The 21692-nt window shown below is 39.8% G+C and overlaps 3 protein-coding genes across 3 annotated transcripts; all 3 read right to left on the reverse strand.

The window, feature by feature from the left end:
- Positions 1–4940: 4940 nt before the first annotated feature.
- Positions 4941–9351, reverse strand: LOC128379622 (ATP-dependent RNA helicase DHX58-like). The gene is made up of 12 exons (XM_053339310.1): positions 9235–9351; positions 8800–8990; positions 8394–8598; positions 8083–8273; positions 7870–7983; positions 7413–7545; positions 7044–7229; positions 6680–6930; positions 6263–6574; positions 5991–6181; positions 5814–5907; positions 4941–5685 (listed from the first exon to the last, which is right to left on the reverse strand). Exons 2-12 carry the CDS (start codon positions 8974–8976, stop codon positions 5497–5499), a joined length of 2043 nt encoding a protein of 680 aa, XP_053195285.1. The 5' UTR covers positions 8977–8990; positions 9235–9351; the 3' UTR covers positions 4941–5496.
- A 1645-nt stretch (positions 9352–10996) lies between these two features.
- On the reverse strand, positions 10997–15497 carry LOC128379623 (ATP-dependent RNA helicase DHX58-like). Its single transcript, XM_053339311.1, has 12 exons — positions 15399–15497; positions 14964–15154; positions 14598–14802; positions 14287–14477; positions 14080–14193; positions 13611–13743; positions 13271–13456; positions 12898–13148; positions 12471–12782; positions 12199–12389; positions 12007–12100; positions 10997–11878 (listed from the first exon to the last, which is right to left on the reverse strand). The coding sequence occupies exons 2-12, from the start codon at positions 15138–15140 to the stop codon at positions 11690–11692; spliced, it is 2043 nt and encodes a 680-aa protein (XP_053195286.1). The 5' UTR covers positions 15141–15154; positions 15399–15497; the 3' UTR covers positions 10997–11689.
- Positions 15498–16965: 1468 nt separating this feature from the next.
- On the reverse strand, positions 16966–21347 carry LOC128379624 (ATP-dependent RNA helicase DHX58-like). Its single transcript, XM_053339312.1, has 12 exons — positions 21255–21347; positions 20820–21010; positions 20439–20643; positions 20112–20302; positions 19905–20018; positions 19512–19644; positions 19173–19358; positions 18800–19050; positions 18383–18694; positions 18114–18301; positions 17922–18015; positions 16966–17797 (listed from the first exon to the last, which is right to left on the reverse strand). The coding sequence occupies exons 2-12, from the start codon at positions 20994–20996 to the stop codon at positions 17609–17611; spliced, it is 2040 nt and encodes a 679-aa protein (XP_053195287.1). The 5' UTR covers positions 20997–21010; positions 21255–21347; the 3' UTR covers positions 16966–17608.
- Positions 21348–21692: the final 345 nt, after the last annotated feature.

Consider the following 21692-nt stretch of genomic DNA (forward strand, 5'->3'; position numbering starts at 1 on the left):
CGAGCAATTCTGTCAAAAGCAGGACTGAAGAAAGGCACAAGACAGTGAGTAGCAGACAAAAAACAGCCACAAAGTGGCAGACAGCAAAGACAAGCGTCTCTTTTATCTGCTCTATAATAAAGCATGAAATAGGCTGGTTAACTCTCAACTCTGGCACCAGCAGTGTTCCAGTCCACTTCAGAGGGCTACATTCTCAATCAAAGGAGACGTGTAACTACAAAGATGCACCCTTCACGTTATATAATTGGTTTCATGTTGCTCTATAAATACACACAAACATGTTTTCAAGCGTCTGGGCGTCAAAAGGGAACTAAATTAAAATGTACAAAGGAATGTTCTGTATAAAACTCTAAATACTCTCCATCTTGAATTTGCCAAGAGCTTTTTAATGACCTTGACACGATGGTCCAGAAAAAGGTCAGATGGCATTAACAGACAGAGATGTCGAAGATACCAACACTCCCTCCAACCCACAAGATCCCCAACATAGCTGACTTGCTGTTCTGTACATCCAAGCAGGCTGGGCGGTAGCTTGATAATCACTTTGAACTACAAACGTCATACATAACAACGTACAGTACGACTATTAATGACATCATTCTATCGCTGACAAGCAACACAGCAAGTTCACAGACAGCATGGGCAGCTGGCTGACAAGTGTACCGGTCCTGGAGGATATGCCCCGTCCTGGTGACCGGCTTACTGAACTGTATGAGATATTTCAGTATGTCATTGTCTGTGTCCAATGAGAGAGTATCCTGGACAGAGTATGTGAAGACTGCACAGGCAGAAAACAACTGTGTGTTTCAAAACTGTTGACAGTGTGAGTGTGTAGCTGTGTGTGAGACCAGACTAGCAGGTGTGACTTCAGTCTACAACCAGGAAATTGATCAAATGATGGGCTTTACAGTCTTGCATAAATGCTGCCTTGCCATGCTAATTTTATTCTGTGACACCCCTCCTTTTCTCGAAGGAAGTGAAATCTGGTTCAACTGGGCCTTCCAGGCTAGAAGAGCTGGCTTATGTACTTACTCTTTCTCCTTTCGTCCTGCATCACCTTCATTTACTTTTTACACCTTGTTCTACACACAAAAATTAATGTTGTATAATGTTTGTATGGACTCCTGCCTTGTCACAATCCTGAGCTAGTTTGTGACTTCTTTTCTTATTTAAAAGTCACAGGAAATTGAGGAAATAAATCACTGAAACAATAATATGTAATGCGAACTGGATAATCTGATGTGTCACAAGATGATTAAGAAAAAATTCCTGTTTCTCTCTAAAATACAGTTTCACCTGCTGACTGTATAAGATCATGACAGCTGCACAAAAGTGAAGCCAGTACATCTTGATCGTCCCCTGGTGGTTGGCTGCAGTACAGGTCATAAGTACCACCCCCTCCATGTAAGCAGATGGGACATGAGCCAAATTTCAGAAAGTACACATCAACTAAATTTTTCATAAAGATGATTTCTGTCATTTTAGGTATTTCATCCCGTCGTCCAATTCTACTGCGCAGACTCTGGCTTCAAATGACCTCACCTCCCAGAGACCCTTTTCATGGAACTGTAGGAAGTGGACACACCTTGTTTATATTTCTACACAAGCCTCTTAAAAAATCATCAAATTAAACAATCTTACAAGCCACAAATTCACTAAACACTCTTTAGTTGAACTTCTCATAACTTTCGTCTGCAAAATGTATTAACCATGAGCAAGAGTCACATTGCTTCATTTTATGGGGTCATGAGCCAAAAAGGTGACGCATCTAAACACAGATTCACATTTAAAGTGAATATAACAATATAGATTACCCTGACTTTTTTCTGGGTGTCCATAGTAGGGGCTACAGCCTGAGTGATACTGGATTTTTGGGCCTGATGCCAATACTGACATTAAGGAGTAAAAAAATTCCGATATCGAGAATATATGCATATATTTTACAGTCTAACTATAAACTTTATTTTATAAAATTACATTAGTGCACTGAAACTAAAGTAAGTAAAGTTTAATAATTATACATTCCTATAAATAATAAAACACAATAACAACCAAATACATGTACGTATATATTTAACTTGAATCAATAAAAATGATCAGATATAAATAAAATGTTTCCTGTATTAGGCCTACTTAAAAAATATATCGATGCACATCAGAGATATCTGTGATAGGCCAATATCGGCTGACCCATATATCGGTCGGGCTCTAGGGGGCGTCTCTATTATGTAAATACAACATAGAAACAATTTAGCACACATTGGCGAAAAGAGGAAAAACAGCCAAACTGATAAGGATGAGTGTTTAACAATGTGAACTCAGAGCAGCTACAATCATGTTCAATCCTGCAACGAACCTAATAGAAAGTTTGTGGCTGAGTCAATGCACCTGAGAGACCACCAGTTTACAAACGCCAAACGCACCAAATTGATTCAACACAATGCCACGAAGAGGGAAAACAAGGTATTTGTGTGTAGGCCTATTTGCGGAAAAGAAAGCAGGAGCAGCAAATGTTTAAGACCACACGTTCTCCCAGAGCTACAACTATAAAGCAATATGTGAGTAGGTAATAAATGAGCTGCCAATTCATAATTAATTTGGAAACACTTACCTGGTGGTGGATTCCTGCAGAGATTTTAAGCTGTGCCACATCTTGCACAAAGTCTTGTTGGCGAAATATGTTTGTTTTGTGTCAAGTAAATATCGCTGAATGCTGAATATAAACATCCTGCTTCTGGATATTTCGTGAGAAATCCACCTGAGTGGACAAGTTTCTCCTGTAGTAGTCTGACCCTTACTCAGTTCAACACTGTGAGGTCGATAGGTCATCCTCCCTCAATTTCTGGTAGCTAATTAGATTAACCTGTGAATCACACACCATAGGCCACACCCAGGGTTGAGCAGTGAAGATTTGGGGCCTACTCGATTGTGACAAAACTACTCAAAACTGGACCGGAAAACAAGGAGAAGAAAAAAGGTAAGTCATAAACAGTTATTGATTACAACACAGTTAGCTTAAACTTGATTCAAAACATACCTCACAGAAAATGGGATCCCTCTTGTGTAAGACTGTGCAGATAATGATCCAGTTGCTTTCACATTTTGAATTACATCTGTATGTGATGTCTTATAACTTGGTGAATTTGTAACACTAATCTTTAGTAATATAGTTGGAATGTTAGACAATGTTTCTATAGATTAGTAACATCTCACAGCTAAGCTACGTCCCCTCACATAGCTGTAAAGTTAAAATATGACTCACATAAAATAGTTCCCATATATTCTATTAGATGAGACATACAGTAGACAAACAGATTCCCTAGGTACCAATGATAAGGGGCCTACTATAAATGTCAGTGGCATCCTCTAAATTTATACAAACACACACACACATACACACACACACACACACAAAGTGCTGTGTTATCATCCTTTGCTCAACTTCTCCAAGCCGCTTTAATTTCAGAAGTGAGCTAATTGCAATTAAGATGCACAGGGTGTTGAGCTGGGAAGTAAAAGGAAGTAATCAGTGTTGATTATAGAGCCTGAGCCTGATCAGAGCAAATCTTATTGTTCGCCTCCACTCTGCCTGCCTGAATCTGAGTCAGGCATGACACCGGAACAGAGCCTGTTTTTAGTGTGATTATGTCCATGGCAGCACCACTGCCAGATTTGAAAGGATTACGGTGCATGTGACACAGAGTGAGGTTGACCTAATCATGTCTTGCCTGTAGACACATAAAGATGTGCAGTGGGTCAAAAGTGAATCTACCCAATACCAGCCTGAAATGAAAAGTTTCCTTGCCAGTTGCTTTCTTTTCATAATCTTGGTTTGTTTTGGAGGCTGCTCATTATAGCTGAAGATGTGCTACTGTATATTAAGCTTGATTCATGTACAGTATATAAACACTGCAGCAAAATAAACAGTTTCTGTGATTAGTTGTCTAAATCTATCTTTTGGGGGTTGTTAAAAATCAAGCTGTTATGAGTTCTGAGTGACAGTGAAGTTATTAAGCAATAAAAATGTATCTTTGAAGCCAGTGTGTTAAATGATCATTTGCAAGTCTAATAAATCTGTTCCTCTGTGTAGACTGTTTAGATGGTGTTAAATGATCCAAACTGAAATACATAACCCTGTATTGATCCATTCTGATGCAGAAGCAGCATGGAGAGCTGCTGGAGTCAGAATATTTCACAAGTAACAGTCAGTGAAGAGAAGCTCCTGCTTGCAGTGAGGTTTCAGGGATCCTTCTTGCTTCTGTACTCAAAAATACATTAAGAAACACTGACATGATGCAAGAAAATACTTTGTTCTTTTTTCCTGTCAACGGAGTACATTTTCTCTTTTCCAGTTGTCGTGTACACACATTTGGATGTTGCACCATCAGCAAATGAGATGCTCATTGAAGCAGCTGGGGATGAGTGCCTTTCTCCATGGTACATCAGCAAAGTTTGGTGAGTATTAATCTCCCTAATCCTCACTCATAGTCCATTTGAGGATTCAGACTCACTCCTGTAACCCTAGTTTGACAACCACTAGAGAAAGTCTCCATAGAGGAGTTAGAGGAAGTAGAGGAGAAAAATAGTATCTTCATATCTTCATAGTATGCATTCATAAGAAATCAACATGCAAAATAGTTTGATACTAGCAGTAAATTATGTAATACCTGTGCTGTGCAAAGGCATTAAGTTGTGGCTTTAGAATGCCACAACCCACTAGTACTTTACATTTTTTCCAGCTGTGAGTAGTCCCTATATTTCATATGTCTGCTGCATTGAGAGAGAATAGTGTCCGTTCACACCAAACCACACTCAAAAATCTGAGTATTTTTAACATGAATACTGTTTTGATCTACTTTGTCCTCCGGTGTCGGCATTTCCTGACCAACAGTGACATCTAGTGGGCAATAATAATTACAACAAAAACTGTTTTTTCACCAGAATATTTATTTAAATTTCATCCCATCTTTTGTTTTAGTTTATTTACATAGGCCAAAATCAACAGAAAAAAAAATCACAATATCGGCATACAATACATACATACAGTACATGTTCAAGATCAGTTGTAAAAACATTGGAAAATAGCTAAAAAGAGAGATTGTCTTAATGTTATGGTCCATAATGGTTAAGGTTCATGTAACAGCAGAGTTCATTTTGTACTTGAAGCAGAGGAAATACACACAAACACACTCAAAGGCAGTTAAGACCTTGGGCATAAACAAAGCTGTCATGCTAATTTCAAGCATGATCAATGCGTAATGGAGTTTAACACACAGAAAGTCTCACTGGCCCGGCAGCACAAACATGTGCTGACTATGTGAAGTGAATCTTTAAAAAGCATGTGTTCCTATTTAAACACATCAGACAATAAAATTATGGTATATCTTTTCTAAATGAGCACAGACAATCTTAAGATACAGCTATTAATAGGAAAAAAACAGATGACAACTGACTTGGGAAAAGAGGAAAAATCCCACACAGAGCTCTGTTGGTGTGTCAGTCAATGGTCATGTCAGGGAAGTTGTTTTGGATGTATTCTTGAAAGTCAAACTCTTCAACAGTGAAACTAACATCCTTCCACCTCTTCACAGGCATTGTGCCCTCAGGGGTCTCCAGGGCAAAGTTCTTGATGGCTATGTTGGGCAGCAGGGCGATCTTCTTGTACTTTATCTCAAATCCCCAGTCCTGTAAAGAATAAAACTCACATGTCAAAATGAGCACGAATATCAACTTTATTGATGAACTGCCTTGAGCAGGACAGCACGTGTTTTGAAGTTTTACATTAATAATATTTGGCAGAAGGCCTATTGTACCTGGTTGCAGTCCTTGCAACTGATTGTGCGCCCAGGCTCCCAGTCCTCAAAACTCTTGCCTATTCTAACCTGCCCACCGACTTTGTAGTGCTTTCTGAGAACAAAGATAAGCCAAGATTAGAGTGGTTTGTAAAGGCCTGTACATACTTTTGCATGAACTCAAAGAGTTCAACTCACCGAAAGTCAGGGTTCACGTTGACATAGTGCGCATTTTCAACAAGTTTAATGTCACTTCCAGAGGCCACAGACTTGAAACAGTTTCGACACAAAAGTTGGACTCTGGAGGCAGCGAAGCGACCCCTCTTCTCCATTTTGTGCATATTTGCAACTTTACTGCCAATGACTTCCTGTATTTGCAGTTCATTTATCTGAAGACAAAGAAAAATAAAATGTGTTGGCAGAAACACTAAGCAGTAAAAGCAAGAGATAGGGATGGACTGCATCCTCACCTTTGCGCGAAAGTCATGGGGGCTCATTTCTTGGACTTTAGCAATGGCTCGTCCAGTCAGCTCTTCCAAAAGTTCATTGATGTGCTCTCTGTGCACTTCTCGTCCCCCTCTCTGTGCAACCACTGAATACTGGCTGTCTTGTGCTCGGGCACGTCCAGTGGCCTGCTGCTGGGCAATCTCATTTGTAAGCAGTCCATAGCGTACCACCAGGTTGCATTCAGGGATGTCAAGGCCTTCTTCAGCCACACTGGTGGAGATCAGAAGGTTGAGAGCACCCTTGCGAAATTTGCAAATTGTGTCTGTCTGCTCATTCTGCAAGGGAAGGATGGATACATAAGCAAGTAAGGACAAACATGTCAATAGATAAGTTGTTACTTAATTGAAAAGCTAATATGTGAATATTCTTTGCCAACACACCTGTGTCATGTGACTTATGCCACCTCCAGCCCCTGTGAGGACTGCTGCTTTTATGCCAGCTTGCCGCAGCGCTCTATTGTTGAGGACCCAGTCATTTAGGCAGTGGGTGCTTTTACGAGTTTTACAGAAAAGGATCCCCCTTGATTCCGGATCTGGACCAAACTGCTTTAGAAGAACGGTTTCAAGTTTGCCCATCTTGGGGTTCTCATACTGAGATTTGTTTGCTATTTCCCTCAGCTCCACTTGATTCTCTGTGTATAATTGAGATAGATTATATATGATTGCTTGCATGGTGAAAACTGAAACTGAAAACATTCAGCCAAACATACAAATAGGCAAGGAACAAATATTTCTGGACTCCTACCTTGGAAAAGTCCCAGCAGGAAGAAGTCTGTTCCATCCTTGGCATTGTTGACCTTGATATCGTAGAAATCCTCTAAGGAGCGATAAGCATCCATCATTCGCAGGGTGTCATTGATGAGCAGGGCGTCGTTGTACTCCCTGAGATGGAGTGCACATTGTGCCAGAATTCTGTTTTGCTCCCTTACACCTGGTCCAATAAATACACAAATTATGCACGTGTCAAAAGAAGCATTCTTTTCTCTGGACATTTAACTTTATTTAATTTTTGCCCCTCCCAGTGAAAAAGGCAAATGTGCAATCCCTTAAAGCAATGACATTATACAATAGGATGAAAAAAGAAACTTCAAGGAGAAAAACAACATCTTCTTACCTGTCTGCTCTAGAATCACTACATCTGCCTCATACTCTTGTGTGCCAGACTCTCTCAGTCTGAAGTCTGGAGGTAGAGGCATAAAGTCGTGGATCATCTGCATCATACTCTTCAGATGGTCCCCAAATGGATCCTAAAAGATAAAATATTTTCTTTGTGTCCAATATGTGTATCATTTTGATGTGATTATAGCATATATGAAATTATTTTGATGGTTTAAGATTTTGTCTGTTTAAAAAAAAAAATCAGATAATCCCACTGAAGGTTCAGAGCAAGCTATGTTGCTCTTATTCCATTTATCTCAGTTTACCCAGATCAGGTCATTTTTTGGTTTGTGCATATGTTTTCATTACTGTGTGCCACTGTTTGCATGTCTCTCTTATTACCACTAGAGGATGCCAGATTTGGAAATGTTGAAATACTATGGTAAAAAAAGAAAGGGAAAAAAAAAACTTACCTGAGGCCTTTTGTCCACAATGTCCATTGACTTAATGGGTCTGGGTACCTTCTCCTTCAGCTCGGGAATGTAGTTTTTAGTTGAAACTATGGCTGAGTCCAGGTTGGCACAAATCTGTGAGGCAGAGAAATAAAGAAAAGTTCAGCCAAACCTCATCATATCATATTAGTAAGAAATACAGTGAGAGCCAAATGCAACTAGATAAACCCTCACCTGCAGTACATGCTCCACAGCCTTTTCCAGAATCTTTGCACCTCCTGTCCCTGGTGATGCAGTGAGACCCAGGATCTGTGGCAGTTTTCGTTCTCCTTTCAACTTTTTTTCCAAATAGTGTCTCATGATCTTGTTGTAGACACCCTCTTTGTGGGTGTGGTGGCACTCATCAATAATCAGTAGAGTAATGTCTGTAAGGAACCATGAATGGTAATTAGGTATTAGGTTCATTAGGTAATTAGAAAACCAATCCCACATTTCACTTCATCAAAAACATAATAGTCAAGGCTGTTGTAGCTCCATTTACTAACCTGAGAGCTCAACATGTTTGTTTTCCTCCATGTTAGTCAGCGCATTAAATAAGATCTGTGCAGTGCAGATGACCATGTCTGATTTTTCCACCACTTTTCCAAAGAAGTCCTTCTGTCCACTGTCTCCACTGACTGCCTGTATCTTGTACTTGGGGCCCAGGTGAGGTTTGAACTCTTTCTCATAATGTTGTTCCACTAGGTGGACCTGCAGTACAGAGTACATCAATGTATTTATACTTACAATACCATCGCCACCAAGTGTAACAACACTTATCAAGTCTATCCCTCACATATGTTTGGCTTCTTCAAACTAACTGTTGGACAATTAACTATACTTCTTATTAATGTGATGAAAATCATTGTTAACTTAGGCTTCCTTTTCTGTTTTTTGTTTTCTGTCTTTTACCTTGTTTACCAGGACCACCACTGTAGCCCCTTCAGTAGTCTCCAGGTGTCTTTTTGCCACATACACAGCAGCACGAGTCTTCCCCCCTCCTGTTGGCAGCCAAATAATGATGTTCTCTCTTCGAAGGGCCCTTTCAACCACTTCTTCCTGGTATGAACGAAGTGCAAAATCTGCCATCCTACACTCTCCTCCTATTTGACAACACATGACAATTACACAGAATTCACATACTGGTAAGAAAGAACTGAACAATACATTTCAATAGTATATAATAATTATAATACCAAACACCCTAAAGTCTCAATAGATCATAATAGAGAGCTGGCGAGAGCAAAACAACAAGCATTCTGAGGGAGATGCATGCTGGGTAAGTGAGCCAGTCATTGTTACATATCTAACAGCTGTTAGATAAGAAATGGACATTTATTAACTCACCAGTCAGCTGTGATAGAGACCTGTGTGTCTTATGGAGCTTCTCCTTGACCACTGTCAGCACTAGTGTAGGTGGGAGGGTTTTAAACTGGTTTGCGATCAGCTGTCGGAAACGAAAGTAAAAACCCTTTGCACTCAGACAAAGGGCTCTATTGAGGGAGGCTCTAGAGGAACAACAGCTAGTGGTCATTATGTAGTGACAGGAAGCTTGAAACACATGGGCATAGATTAGGTCTTTTGTAATGTAGCCATGGCCAAACATACACTATATCAAATTTTAAAGGTAACATATGTACCTCATGTGTTTATACACTTTTATGTGTGGCTCACAGCTGAGGTGCTTTGTTGAGTGTTGAAAACGTCCTTAGTTGTCGCATAGACCCTAACTGAGCCCCACTGGTTTCATCCTTACTTCAGGAAAGCAAAACTTAGAGCCTCTGTTTAATGTTAATTAAATAAATATGTGTAGCTGCTTATACAGTAATTTCTGCAGTAGATATCACAAGATACTGAACAAGTATAAGAAGTTAATATACTACATTTAATACAATCAATATTCATAATACATATATATTCAGGGGATCCCTAACCTTGCACAAGTTGATACAAAGGACCTATAGGAAATGTTTAGTAATTATATTATCCATTATTTGCCTGTCCAAGTGATTCACACATACAGCACCTCACATTCACTGTAAGGTTTTTAAATCCTGTTATTATAACCTGTGTGATAGAGAAGTAAAAGCTCCTCATACTCATTATAAAGTGACAGGGTAAGTCTAAACTTTAGACACATTAAATACTTCTTTAACAAACATATTATGATTTACTTATGGAGAATCACATCTTATATTTGTCTTATTCTGTGAATGTGTCTAAGTGTAAAGGTGTTTCAATGCAAGGGTTAAATAAAGAAGCCATTGCCACTTTTTTTGTTAGATTTGTTTATACACCCACATGGGCCCTACCTGATGTTCTTCCTTGTGTCAGGAAAGCAAAACCTACGGACTATTACCACACCCTCAAAAACAGGTTGAGGACAGGACAAGTGGTTTTAATCTTAGCTACTAAAGTCAGCCAAGGCAGCACACTGACTGGAATTTATGTTATCAAAAGGGGAAAAAGCTTTCTTCACCAACTATGAATCCAAAGTGTATTGTGAATACTTCACTGTAATTAGTGTTAATACATTTATAAGCTTAATCACTGCTGAAGAGCTTAGATAGACATGTTTGCGTGCAACAAATAAAAATAAATCCCTAGAATTAGCGTACACCTTGATCACAGGTCTGAATGTTTGATATGCTCAAGTTTTCTGCTGGTGATCAACACCAAGTTCAGTCACAAGTGAAATATGTGATTTATTTCTTTATTTTGTCAAGTTGGAAATCCCCTAAATCTTGATTCAGTTCTGTCTTGAGTCCAAGTCAGTGACTCAAATACACGCCAGTCTGGTTGTGAACTCATCTCTGCCAACCTTTATCAGTTACCTCACAGCTTAAGAACCACCTGCACATTGAAAAGTTGTTTATAAAAAAAACTTTATTGTCATGAACAGTATTACAGTTACAGTAATTGGCATTTATACCATAACTAGAGACAGTAGCCATCCTCAAACAGGTGGAAAGACTGACCTTTAAGAAAATCTGAAATGCAGCATAGGTAGATTGAGGGAGAAGTACGCAATTGACAACCCTGAATAATGCAACACTGACATCACTTCAGTAATTCAAAGCTAGTCATGATTCAAGTACAAAATAAAACACACTCACACACATACACTCACGTCAGTGGAACAAAAAAGCAGGCTCAGCCGGCATTGGACAATAACAATGGATGCATCTCAGGACACCCTCCTTTCATTTCTTTACAATGTTTGTAGCACTGTAAAAAAACAACAACAACAACAACAACAACAACAACAACAACAAAAGCCCAGAATGACTGTAACTTAATGGTTAGCTTCTCCCCTGCTATGTTCAACCCTTAACATATACTATTCAGTAAACCTGTAGCAACAATAAATGCATTCATACAATTCAACATGGCTTTAGGTCCCACAGGTCTAGTTTTCTGTAGAGGAACTCTACAGTACATATACAGTACATCTGTATCAATGATGAGTTTTAATCAGGACAAAATTGGAATGAAATACTGTCACATGATCACACGCAAAGGCAGTTAAGACACTGGGCATAAACAAAGCTGTCATGCTTGTTCAATCATGATCAATGTGTAATGGTTTTTAGCACACTGCTGCCTCACCAGCCCAGCAGCACAAATATGTATGTGAAGTGAATCTTTAAAAAGCATGCGTTGATATTTAAGCACATCAGATTATGGTATACCTTTTCTAAATGAGCACAGACAATCTAAGATACAGCTGTGAATGAAAAAAACCCCATGAAAGCTGATTTGGGAAATGGGAAAAAAACCCACACAGAGGTCTGTTGTTGTGTCAATCAATGGTCATTTCAGGGAAGTTGTCTTTTGCGTATTTTTCAAAGTCGAACTCTTCAGCGGTGAAAGTAACATCCTTCCACTTCTCTACAGTCATCCTGCCCTCAGGGGTCTCCAGGCCAAAGTTCTTGATGGCTATGTTGGGCAGCAGGGCGATCTTCCTGTACTTTATCTCAGTTCCCCACTCCTGTAAAGAATAAAACTCACAGTTCAAAATGAGCACCAATATCAACTTTATTGATGAACTGTCTTGAGCAGGACAGCATGTGTTTCTGAGTTTTACATTAGTAATATTTGGCAAAAGGCCTATTGTACCTTGTTGCAGTTATTGCAATGGATTTTGCGCCCAGGCTCCCAGTCATCAAAAATCTTGCCTATTTTAATCTGGTCACCGAGTTTGTAGTGCTTCCTGAGAACAACGATAAGCCAAGATTAGAGTGGTTTGTAAAGACTCTGGCCTGTATATACTTTTGCATGAAATCTTAAACCACAAAGACTTCAACTCACCTAAAGTCAGGGTTCACATTGACATGGTGCATGTTTTTAATAACTTCAATGTCACTTCCAGACGCCACAGACTTGAAACAGCCTCGACACCAAAGTTGGACAGCAGAGGCATCGAAGCGACCCCTCTTCTTCATTTTGTGCGTGTCTGCAATGTCACTGCCAATAAGTGCCTCTTTCTGAAGCGCATTTATCTGGAGACAAAGAAGAATAAAATGTGTTGGCAGAAATACTAAGCAGTAAAAGCAAGGGATAGGGATGGACTGCATCCTCACCTTTGCACTAAAATCATGGGGGCTCATTTCTTGGATTTTAGCAATGGCTTGTCCAGTCAGCTCTTCCAAAAGTTCATTGATGCGCTCTCTGTGCACTTCTTGCCCCCCTGTCTGACCGACCATTAAATACTCAGCTTCTGGTGCTCGGGCACGTCCTCTGGCCTGCTGCTGGGCAATCTCATTTGTAAGCAGTCCATAGCGTACCACCAGGTTGCATTCAGGGATGTCAAGGCCTTCTTCAGCCACACTGGTGGAGATCAGAAGGTTGAGAGCACCCTGGCTGAATTTGCGGATCGTGTCGTCCTGCTCATTCTACAAGGAAAGGATGGATACATAAGCAAATAAGGACTAAATCACACAAATATGTCAATAGATAAGTTGTTACTTAATTGAAAAGCTATTAAGTGAATATTGTTTGCCAACACACCTGTGTCATGTGACTTTTGCCAGCTCCAGCCCCTGTGAGGACTTCTGCTTTTATGCCAGCTTGCTGCAAGGCTCCATTGTGGAGGACCCAGTCTTTTAGGCAGCGGGTGCTTCTACGAGTTTTACAGAAAAGGATCCCCCTTGATTCCGGATCTGGACCAAACTGCTTTAGAAGAGCGTCTTCAAGTTTGCCCATCTTGGGGTTCTCATACTGAGGATTTTTTGCCATTTTCCTCAGCTTCACTTGATTCTCTGCGTATAATTGAGAGTGATTATATATGATTGCTTGCACGGAGAAAACAGTGAGCTAAAACATAAAAAACATTCAGCCAAATATACAAAAAGACAAGGAACAGATATTTCTGGACTCCTACCTTGGAAAAGTCCCACCAGGAAGTCGTCTGTCTCATCTATGGAATTGTCGGTCTTGGTATCGTAGAAATCCTCTAAGGAGCGATAAGCATCCATCATTCGCAGGGTGTCATTGATGAGCAGGGCGTCGTTGTACTCCCTGAGATGGAGTGCACATTGTGCCAGAATTCTGTTTTGCTCCTTTTCCCCTGGTCCAATAAATACACAAATTATGCACGTGTCAAAAGAAGCATTCCTTTCTCTGGACATTTGATTTTATTTAATTTTTGCCCCTCCCAGTGAAAAAGGCAAATGTGCAATGACATTATATTACAGGATGAAAAAAATAAACTGTCTTCTCACCTCTCCGCCCTAGAGTTATCACATCTAGCTCATATTCTTGTGTGCCACACTCTCTCAGTCTGAAGTCTGGAGGCAGGGTCATGAAGTCATGGATCTTCTGCATCATCTCCTTCAGATGATCCCCAAATGGATCCTAAAATATATAAATATTTTCTTTGTGTCCAATATTTGTATATTTTTTTTTATGTGATTATAGCATATATGAAATTATTTTGATGGTTTAAGATGTGTATTTAAAAAAAGGAATCCAACAATCCCATTGAATGTTACGAGTAGTCTATGTTGCTTTTACTCCATTTATCTCAGTGTACCCAGATCAGATCATTTTGGGGTGTGGTGCATATAGTTTGATTACTGTGTGCCTATGTTTGCATCTGTCTCTGTTATTAGCACTAGAGGATGCAAGATTTGGAAATGTTTAAATGCCATTGAGGTTTTAATGGTGAAAAAAGAAAGAAAGTAATCTTACCTGAGCCCTTTTGTCCACAATGTGTATAGACTTAAAGGGTCTGGGTACCTTCTCCTTCAGCTCAGCAGTGCAGTTTTTAGTTGAAACTATGACTGAGTCCAGGTTGGCACAAATCTGTGAGGCAGAGAAACAAAAGGAGATCAGACAAACCTGTTCATATTAGTAAGAAATACAGTGAGAGCCAAATGCAACAGAGTAAACCCTCACCTGCAGTACATGTTCCACAGCCTTTTCCAGAATCTTTGCACCCCCTGTCCCTGGTGATGCAGTGAGACCCAGGATCTGTGGCAGTTTTCCCTCTTCTCTTAACTTTTTTTCCAAATAGTGTCTCATAATCTTGTTGTAGACACCCTCTTTCTGGGTGTGGTGGCACTCATCAATAATCAGTAGAGTAATGTCTGTAAGGAACCATGAATGGTAATTAGGTATTAGGTTCATTAGGTAATTACAAAACCTATCCCACATTTCACCTCTTCAAAAACATTATAATCAAAGCATTTGTAGCTCCATTTACTAACCTGAGAGCTCAACATGTTTGTTTTCCTCCATGGTAGTCAGTGCATTAAATAAGATCTGTGCAGTGCAGATGACCACGTCTGATTTTTCCACCAATTTTCCAAAGAAGTCCTTCTGTCCACTGTCTCCACTGAGTGCCTCTATCTTGTATTCAGGACCCAGGTGAGGTTTGAACTCTTTCTTAAAATGTTGTTCCACGAGGTGGACCTGCAGTATAGAGTACATCAATGCATTTATATAATGGTAACAACACTTTTCATGTCTACCCCTCACATATATTTGGCTTTCTTCAAGCTAACTGGTGGAGAATTAACTATTGTTCTTCTTAACTTTGCCTTCCTTTTTTGTTTTGTGTTTTGTGTTTTTACCTTGTTTACCAGGACCACCACCTTAGCATGTGAGGTAGTCTCCAGGTGTCTTTTTGCCACATACACAGCAGCACGAGTCTTCCCCCCTCCTGTTGGCAGCCAAATAATGATGTTCTCTCTTCGAAGGGCCCTTTCAACCACTTCTTCCTGGTAAGAACGAAGTCCAAAATCTGCCATCCTACACCCTCCTCCTATTTGACAACACATGACAATTACACAGAATTCACATACTGGTAAGAAAGAACTGAACAATACATTTCAATAGTATATAATAATTATAATACCAAACACCCTAAAGTCTCAATACATCATAATAGAGAGCTGGCGAGAGCAAAACAACAAGCATTCTGGGGGAGATGCATGCTGGGTAAGTGAGCCACTCATTGTTACATATCTAACAGCTCTTAGATAAGAAATGGACATTTATTAACTCACCAGTCAGCTGTGATAGAGACCTGTGTGTCTTATGGAGCTTCTTCTTGACCACTGTCAGCACTAGTGTAGGTGGGTGGTGTTGAAACTGGTTTGCGGTCAGCTCTCGGAAACGAGAGTTAAAGCCCCTTGCATTCAGAAAAAGGGCTCTATTGAGGGAGGCTCTAGAGGAACAACAACTAGTGGTCATTATGCAGTGACAGAGAGTTTATATAGATTAGATCATAGATTAGGTCTTTTGTAATGTAGCCATGGCCAAACATACACTATATCAAATTTTAAAGGTAACATATGTACCTCATGTGTTTATATACTTTTATGTGTGGCTCACAGCTGAGGTGCTTTGTTGAGAGTGTTGAAAACGTCCTTAGTTGTTACATAGACCCTAACTGGGCCCCAGTGGTTTCATCCTTACTTCAGGAAAGCAAAACTTAAAGCCTCTGGTTAATGTTAATTAAATAAATATGTGTAGCTGCTTATACAGTACTTTCTACGGTAGATATCACAAGATACTGAACAAGTATAAGAAGTTAATATACTACATTTAATACAATCAATATACATAATAGATATATATTCAGGGGATCCCTAACCTTGCACAAGTTGATACAAAGGACCTATAGGAAATGTTTATTAAGTATATTAACCATTATTTGCCTGTCCAAGTGATTCACACATACAGCACCTTACATTCACTGTAAGGTTTTTAAATCCTGTTATTATAACCTGTGTGATAGAGAAGTAAAAGCTCCTCATACTCATTATGAAGTGACAGGGTAAGTCTAAACTTTAGACACATTAAATACTTATTCAACAAACTTTTTATGATTTACTTATGGAGAATCACATCTTATTCTGTGAATGTGTCTGAGTGTAAAAGTGTTTCATTGAAAGAGTTAAAAAAAGAAAAGACAAAAGAAGCCACTGCCAAGGTTATTCATAGATTATTTGTTTGTACAATTCACCCACATGGGCCCTACCTGATGTTCTTCCTTGTGTCAAGAAAGCAAAACCTACGGACTATTACCACACCCTCAAAAACAGGTTGAGGACAGGACAAGTGGTTTTAATTTTAGCTACTAAAGTCAGCCGAGGCAGCACACTGACTGGAATTTAAGTCATCAAAAGGGGAAAAAGCTTTCTTCACCAACTATGAATCCAAACTGTATTGTGAATACTTCACTGTAATTAGTGTTAATATATTTACAAGCTTAATCAATGGGGAGGATCTTAGATAGACACGTTTGCAGGCAAGAAATGACAAAAATAAATCCCCAGAACTAGCGTACACCTTGATCACAGGTCTGAATGTTTGATATGCTCAAGTTTTCTGCTGGTGGTATCAATTTTTCAGTCATGGTGATCAACACCAAGTTCAGTCACAAGTGAAAGGTGTGATTTTATTTCTATATTTTGTCAAGTGTGAAATCCCCTAAATCTTGATTCAGTTCTGTCTTGAGTCCAAGTCAGTGACTCAAATACACGCCAGTCTGGTTGTGAACTCATCTCTGCCAAGCTTTATCAGTTACCTCACAGCTTAAGAACCACCTGCACATTGAAAAGTTGTTTATAAAAAAACTTTATTGTCATGAACAGCATTACAGTTACAGTAATTGGCATTTGTGTCATAACTAGAGACAGTAGCCATCCTCAAACAGGTGGAAAGACTGAACTTCAGTAATTCAAAGCTAGTCATGATTCAAGTACAAAATAAAACACACTCACACACACATACACTCACGTCAGTGGAACAAACAAGCAGGCTCAACCGGCATTGGACAGTAACTATGGATGCATCTCAGGAAGCCCTCCATGTGATACTGACTGTTGAACAAAGAAATGTTTCAAACATTTCATTACAATGTTTGTAGCACTGTAATAAAAACAACAACCTGCAATATCAGTTTCCATAAATGAACAAAAGTTGGATGGTTTTGGATGGCATAAACAAAGCTGTCATGCTTGTTCAATCATGATCGATGTGTAATGAGTTTTGCCTCACTAGACCAGCAGCACAAATATGGGGTAACTATGTTGAGGGAATCTTTAAAAAGCATGCATTCACATTTAAGTACCTCAAACAATAAAATGATGGTATACCTTTTCTAAATGAGCACAGACAATCTAAGATTCAGCCACAAATTGAAAAAAAAAACTGATGAAAACTGACTTGAGAAATGGGGAAAGACCCCACACAGAGCTATGTTGATGTGTCAATCAATAGTAATGTCAGGAAAGTTGTCTTGGATGTATTCTTGAAAGTCGAACTCTTCAACAGTGAAACTAACATTCTTCCACTTCTTCACAGTCGTCCTGCCCTCAGGGGTTTGCAGAGCAAAGTTCTTGATGGCTATTGTGGGCAGCAGGACGATCTTCCTGTACTTTATCTCAAATCCCCAGTCCTGTAAAGTATAAAACTCACATGTCAAAATGAGCACCAATATCAACTTGATGAACTGCCTTGAGCAGGACAGCATGTGTTTCTGAGTTTTACATTAGTAATATTTGGCAAAAGGCCTACTGTACCTTGTTGCAGTCATTGCAACTGATTGAGCACCCAGGCTCCCAGTCCTCAAAAATCTTGTCTTTAATAACCTGCTCACCGACGTTGTAGTGCTTCCTGAGAACAAAGATAAGCCAAGATTAGAGTGGTTTGTAAAGACTCTGTGGTTTAAGATTTCATATACAAGTATATACAGGCCAAAGAGTTCAACTCACTGAAAGTCAGGGTTCACATTGACAAAGAGTGTTTCAATAAGTTTAATGTCACTTCCAGAGGCCACAGACTTGAAACAGTTTCGACACAAAAGTTGGACTCTGGAGGCATCAAAGCGACCCCTCTTCTCCTTTTGGTGCATCTCTGCAACCTTACTGCCAATAAGTGCCTCTTTCTGAAGCGCATTTATCTGAAGACAAAGAAAAGTAAAATGTGTTGGCAGGAACACTAAGCAGTAAAAGCAAGGGATAGGGATGGACTGCATCCTTACCTTTGTGCTAAAATCATGGGGGCTCATTTCTTGGATTTTAGCAATGGCTTGTCCAGTCAGCTCTTCCAAAAGTTCATTGATGCCCTCTCTACGCACTTCTTGCCCCCCTGTCTGACCGACCATTGAATACTCAGCCTCTGGTGCTCGGGCACGTCCTCTGGCCTGCTGCTGGGCAATCTCATTTGTAAGCAGTCCATAGCGTACCACCAGGTTGCATTCAGGGATGTCAAGGCCTTCTTCAGCCACACTGGTGGAGATCAGGAGGTTGAGAGCACCCTGTCGAAATTTGCGGATTGTGTCTGTCTGCTCATTCTGCAAGGGAAGGATGGATACATAAGCAAGTAAGGACAAACATGTCAATAGATAAGTTGTTACTTAATTGAAAAGCTAATAAATGAATATTGTTTGCCAACACACCTGTGTCATGTGACTTATGCCACCTCCAGCCCCTGTGAGGACTGCTGCCTTTATGCCAGCTTCCTGCAAGACTCTATTGTTGAGGACCCAGTCATTTAGGCAGTGGGTGCTTCTACGAGTTTTACAGAAAAGGATCCCCCTTGATTGCACATCTGGACCAAACTGCTTTAGAAGAACAGTTTCAAGTTTGCCCATCTTGGGGTTCTCATACTGAGAATGTTCTGCTATTTTCCTCAGCTTCACTTGATTCTCTGCGTATAATTGAGAGTGATTATATATGATTGCTTGCATGGTGAAAACTGTGAGCTACATCATAAAAACCATTCAGCCAAATATACAAAAAGACAAGAAAGAAATATATCTGGACTCCTACCTTGGAAAAGTCCCACCAGGAAGTCGTCTGTTTCATCTATGGAATTGTCGGTCTTGGTATCGTAGAAATCCTCTAAGGAGCGATAAGCATCGATCATTCGCAGGGTGTCATTGATGAGCAGGGCGTCGTTGTACTCCCTGAGATGGAGTGCACATTGTGCCAGAATTCTGTTTTGCTCTTCTACCCCTGGTCCAATAAATACACAAATTATGCACATGTCAAAAGAAGCATTCCTTTCTCTGGACATTTAATTTTATTTAATGTTTGCCCCTCCCAGTCAAAAAGGCAAATGTGCAATGACATTATATTACAGGATGAAAACAGAAACTGTCTTCTTGCCTCTCTGCTCCAGTGTCATCACATCTTGCTCATATTCTTGTGTGCCAGACTCTCTCAGTCTGAAGTCTGGAGGTAGAGGCATAAAGTTGTGGATCTTCTGCATCATACTTTTCAGGTGATCCCCAAATGGATCCTAAAAGATACAAATATTTTCTTTTTGTCAAATGTTTGTATAGTTTTTATGTGATTATAGCATATGTGAAATTATTTTGATGGCTTAAGATTTTGTTTATTTAAAAAAAGAAATCTGACAATCCCATTGAATGTTACGAGTAGTCTATGTTGCTTTTACTCAATTTATCTCAGTATACCCAGATCAGGTCATTTCGGGGTGTGGTGCATATGTTTTCAAATTTGGAAATGTTTAAATGCTATGGAGGTTTTAAATATTACCTGAGGCCTTTTGTCCACAATGTCCATTGACTTATAGGGTCTGGGTACCTTCTCCTTCAGCTCGGCAGTGCAGTCTTTAGTTGAAACTATGGTTGAGTCCAGGTTGGCACAAATCTATGATGGAGAGAGATAAAAGGAGATCAGACAAACCTGCTCATATTAGTAAGAAATACAGTGAGAGCCAAATGCAACTAGATAAACCCTCACCTGCAGTACATGCTCCACAGCCTTTTCCAGAATCTTTGCACCCCCTGTCCCTGGTGATGCAGTGAGACCCAGGATCTGTGGCAGTTTTTGCTCTCCTTTCAATTTTTTCTCCAGATAGTATCTCATAATCTTGTTGTAGACAGCCTCTTTCTGGGTGTGGTGGCACTCATCAATAATCAGTAGAGTAATGTCTGTAAGGAACCATGAATGCATCAAGGATCTCTCTTGCATCTTATTATCTATCAGGAATGTAATTACAAAACCTATCCCACATTTCACCTCTTCAAAAACATTATAATCAAGGCTGTTGTAGCTCCATTTACTAACCTGAGAGCTCAACATGTTTGGTTTCCTCCGTGTTAGTCAGCGCATTAAATAAGATCTGTGCAGTGCAGATGACCACGTCTGATTTTTCCACCACTTTTCCAAAAAAGTCCTTCTGTACACTGTCTCCACTGACTGCCTCCAGCTTGTATTCAGGGCCCAGGTGAGGTTTGAACTCTTTGTGGAAATGTTGTTCCACGAGGTGGACCTGCAGTACAGAGTACATCAATGCATTTATACTATGGTAACAACACTTATCAAGTCTACCCCTCACATATGTTTGGCTTTCTTCAAGCTAAATGGTGGAAAATTAACTATTGTTCATATTAATGTGATGAAAATCATTATAAACTTTGCCTTCCTTTTCTGTTTTGTGTCTTTTACCTTGTTTACCAGGACCACCACCTTAGCCTGTTCAGTAGTCTCCAGGTGTCTTTTTGCCACATACACAGCAGCACGAGTCTTCCCCCCTCCTGTTGGCAGCCAAATAATGATGTTCTCTCTTCGAAGGGCCCTTTCAACCACTTCTTCCTGGTAAGAACGAAGTCCAAAATCTGCCATCCTACACTCTCCTCCTATTTGACAACACATGACAATTACACAGAATTCACATACTGGTAAGAAAGAACTGAACAATACATTTCAATAGTATATAATAATTATAATACTTAACACCCTAAAGTCTCAATACATCATAATAGAGAGCTGGCGAGAGCAAAACAACAAGCATTCTGAGAGAGATGCATGCTGGGTAAGTGAGCCACTCATTGTTACATATCTAACAGCTGTTAGGTAGTAAATCAGCATTTATGAACTCACAAGTCAACTGTGATAAAGAACAGTGTGTCTTATGGAGCTTCTTCTTGACCACTGTCAGCACTAGTGTAGGTAGAAACTGGTTTGCGATCAGCTGTCTGAAACGAAAGTTAAAACCCTTTGCATTCAGAAAAAGGGCTCTACTGAGGGAGGCTCTAGAGGAACAACAACTAGTGGTCATTATGCAGTGACAGAGAGTTTATATAGATTAGATCATAGATTAGGTCTTTTGTAATGTAGCCATGGCCAAACATACACTATCCAATTTTAAAAGGTAACCTATGTACCTCATGTATTTATATACCTTTATGTGTGGCTCACAGCGGAGGTGCTTTGTTGAGTGTTGAAAACGTCCTTAGTTGTCACATAGACCCTAACTGGGCCCCAGTGGTTGCTTCATTACCTCAGGAAAGCAAAACTAAAGCCTCTGTTTAATGTTAA

The sequence above is a fragment of the Scomber japonicus genome, chromosome 18 (genome assembly GCF_027409825.1).
Source record: "Scomber japonicus isolate fScoJap1 chromosome 18, fScoJap1.pri, whole genome shotgun sequence".
Taxonomy (NCBI): domain Eukaryota; kingdom Metazoa; phylum Chordata; class Actinopteri; order Scombriformes; family Scombridae; genus Scomber; species Scomber japonicus.

What these genes read in the sequence shown, in the direction of transcription:
- LOC128379622 (XM_053339310.1), bottom strand. Translation starts at nt 8,976, where the DNA reads ATGGCAGATTTTGCACTTCGTTCATACCAGGAAGAAGTGGTTGAAAGG. An exon ending in GCATAAGTCACATGACACAG is followed by an intron (nt 6,575 to 6,679) that starts GTGTGTTGGCAA and finishes CTTCCCTTGCAG; the next exon opens with AATGAGCAGACAGACACAAT. An exon ending in GTTGCAAGGACTGCAACCAG is followed by an intron (nt 5,686 to 5,813) that starts GTACAATAGGCC and finishes TATTCTTTACAG; the next exon opens with GACTGGGGATTTGAGATAAA.
- LOC128379624 (XM_053339312.1), bottom strand. Translation starts at nt 20,996, where the DNA reads ATGGCAGATTTTGGACTTCGTTCTTACCAGGAAGAAGTGGTTGAAAGG. An exon ending in TGGTGGTCCTGGTAAACAAG is followed by an intron (nt 20,644 to 20,819) that starts GTAAAAGACACA and finishes TCTGTACTGCAG; the next exon opens with GTCCACCTCGTGGAACAACA. An exon ending in CCTGGTGGGACTTTTCCAAG is followed by an intron (nt 19,051 to 19,172) that starts GTAGGAGTCCAG and finishes AATTATACGCAG; the next exon opens with AGAATCAAGTGAAGCTGAGG.
- LOC128379623 (XM_053339311.1), bottom strand. Translation starts at nt 15,140, where the DNA reads ATGGCAGATTTTGGACTTCGTTCTTACCAGGAAGAAGTGGTTGAAAGG. An exon ending in TGGTGGTCCTGGTAAACAAG is followed by an intron (nt 14,803 to 14,963) that starts GTAAAAACACAA and finishes TCTATACTGCAG; the next exon opens with GTCCACCTCGTGGAACAACA. An exon ending in CCTGGTGGGACTTTTCCAAG is followed by an intron (nt 13,149 to 13,270) that starts GTAGGAGTCCAG and finishes AATTATACGCAG; the next exon opens with AGAATCAAGTGAAGCTGAGG.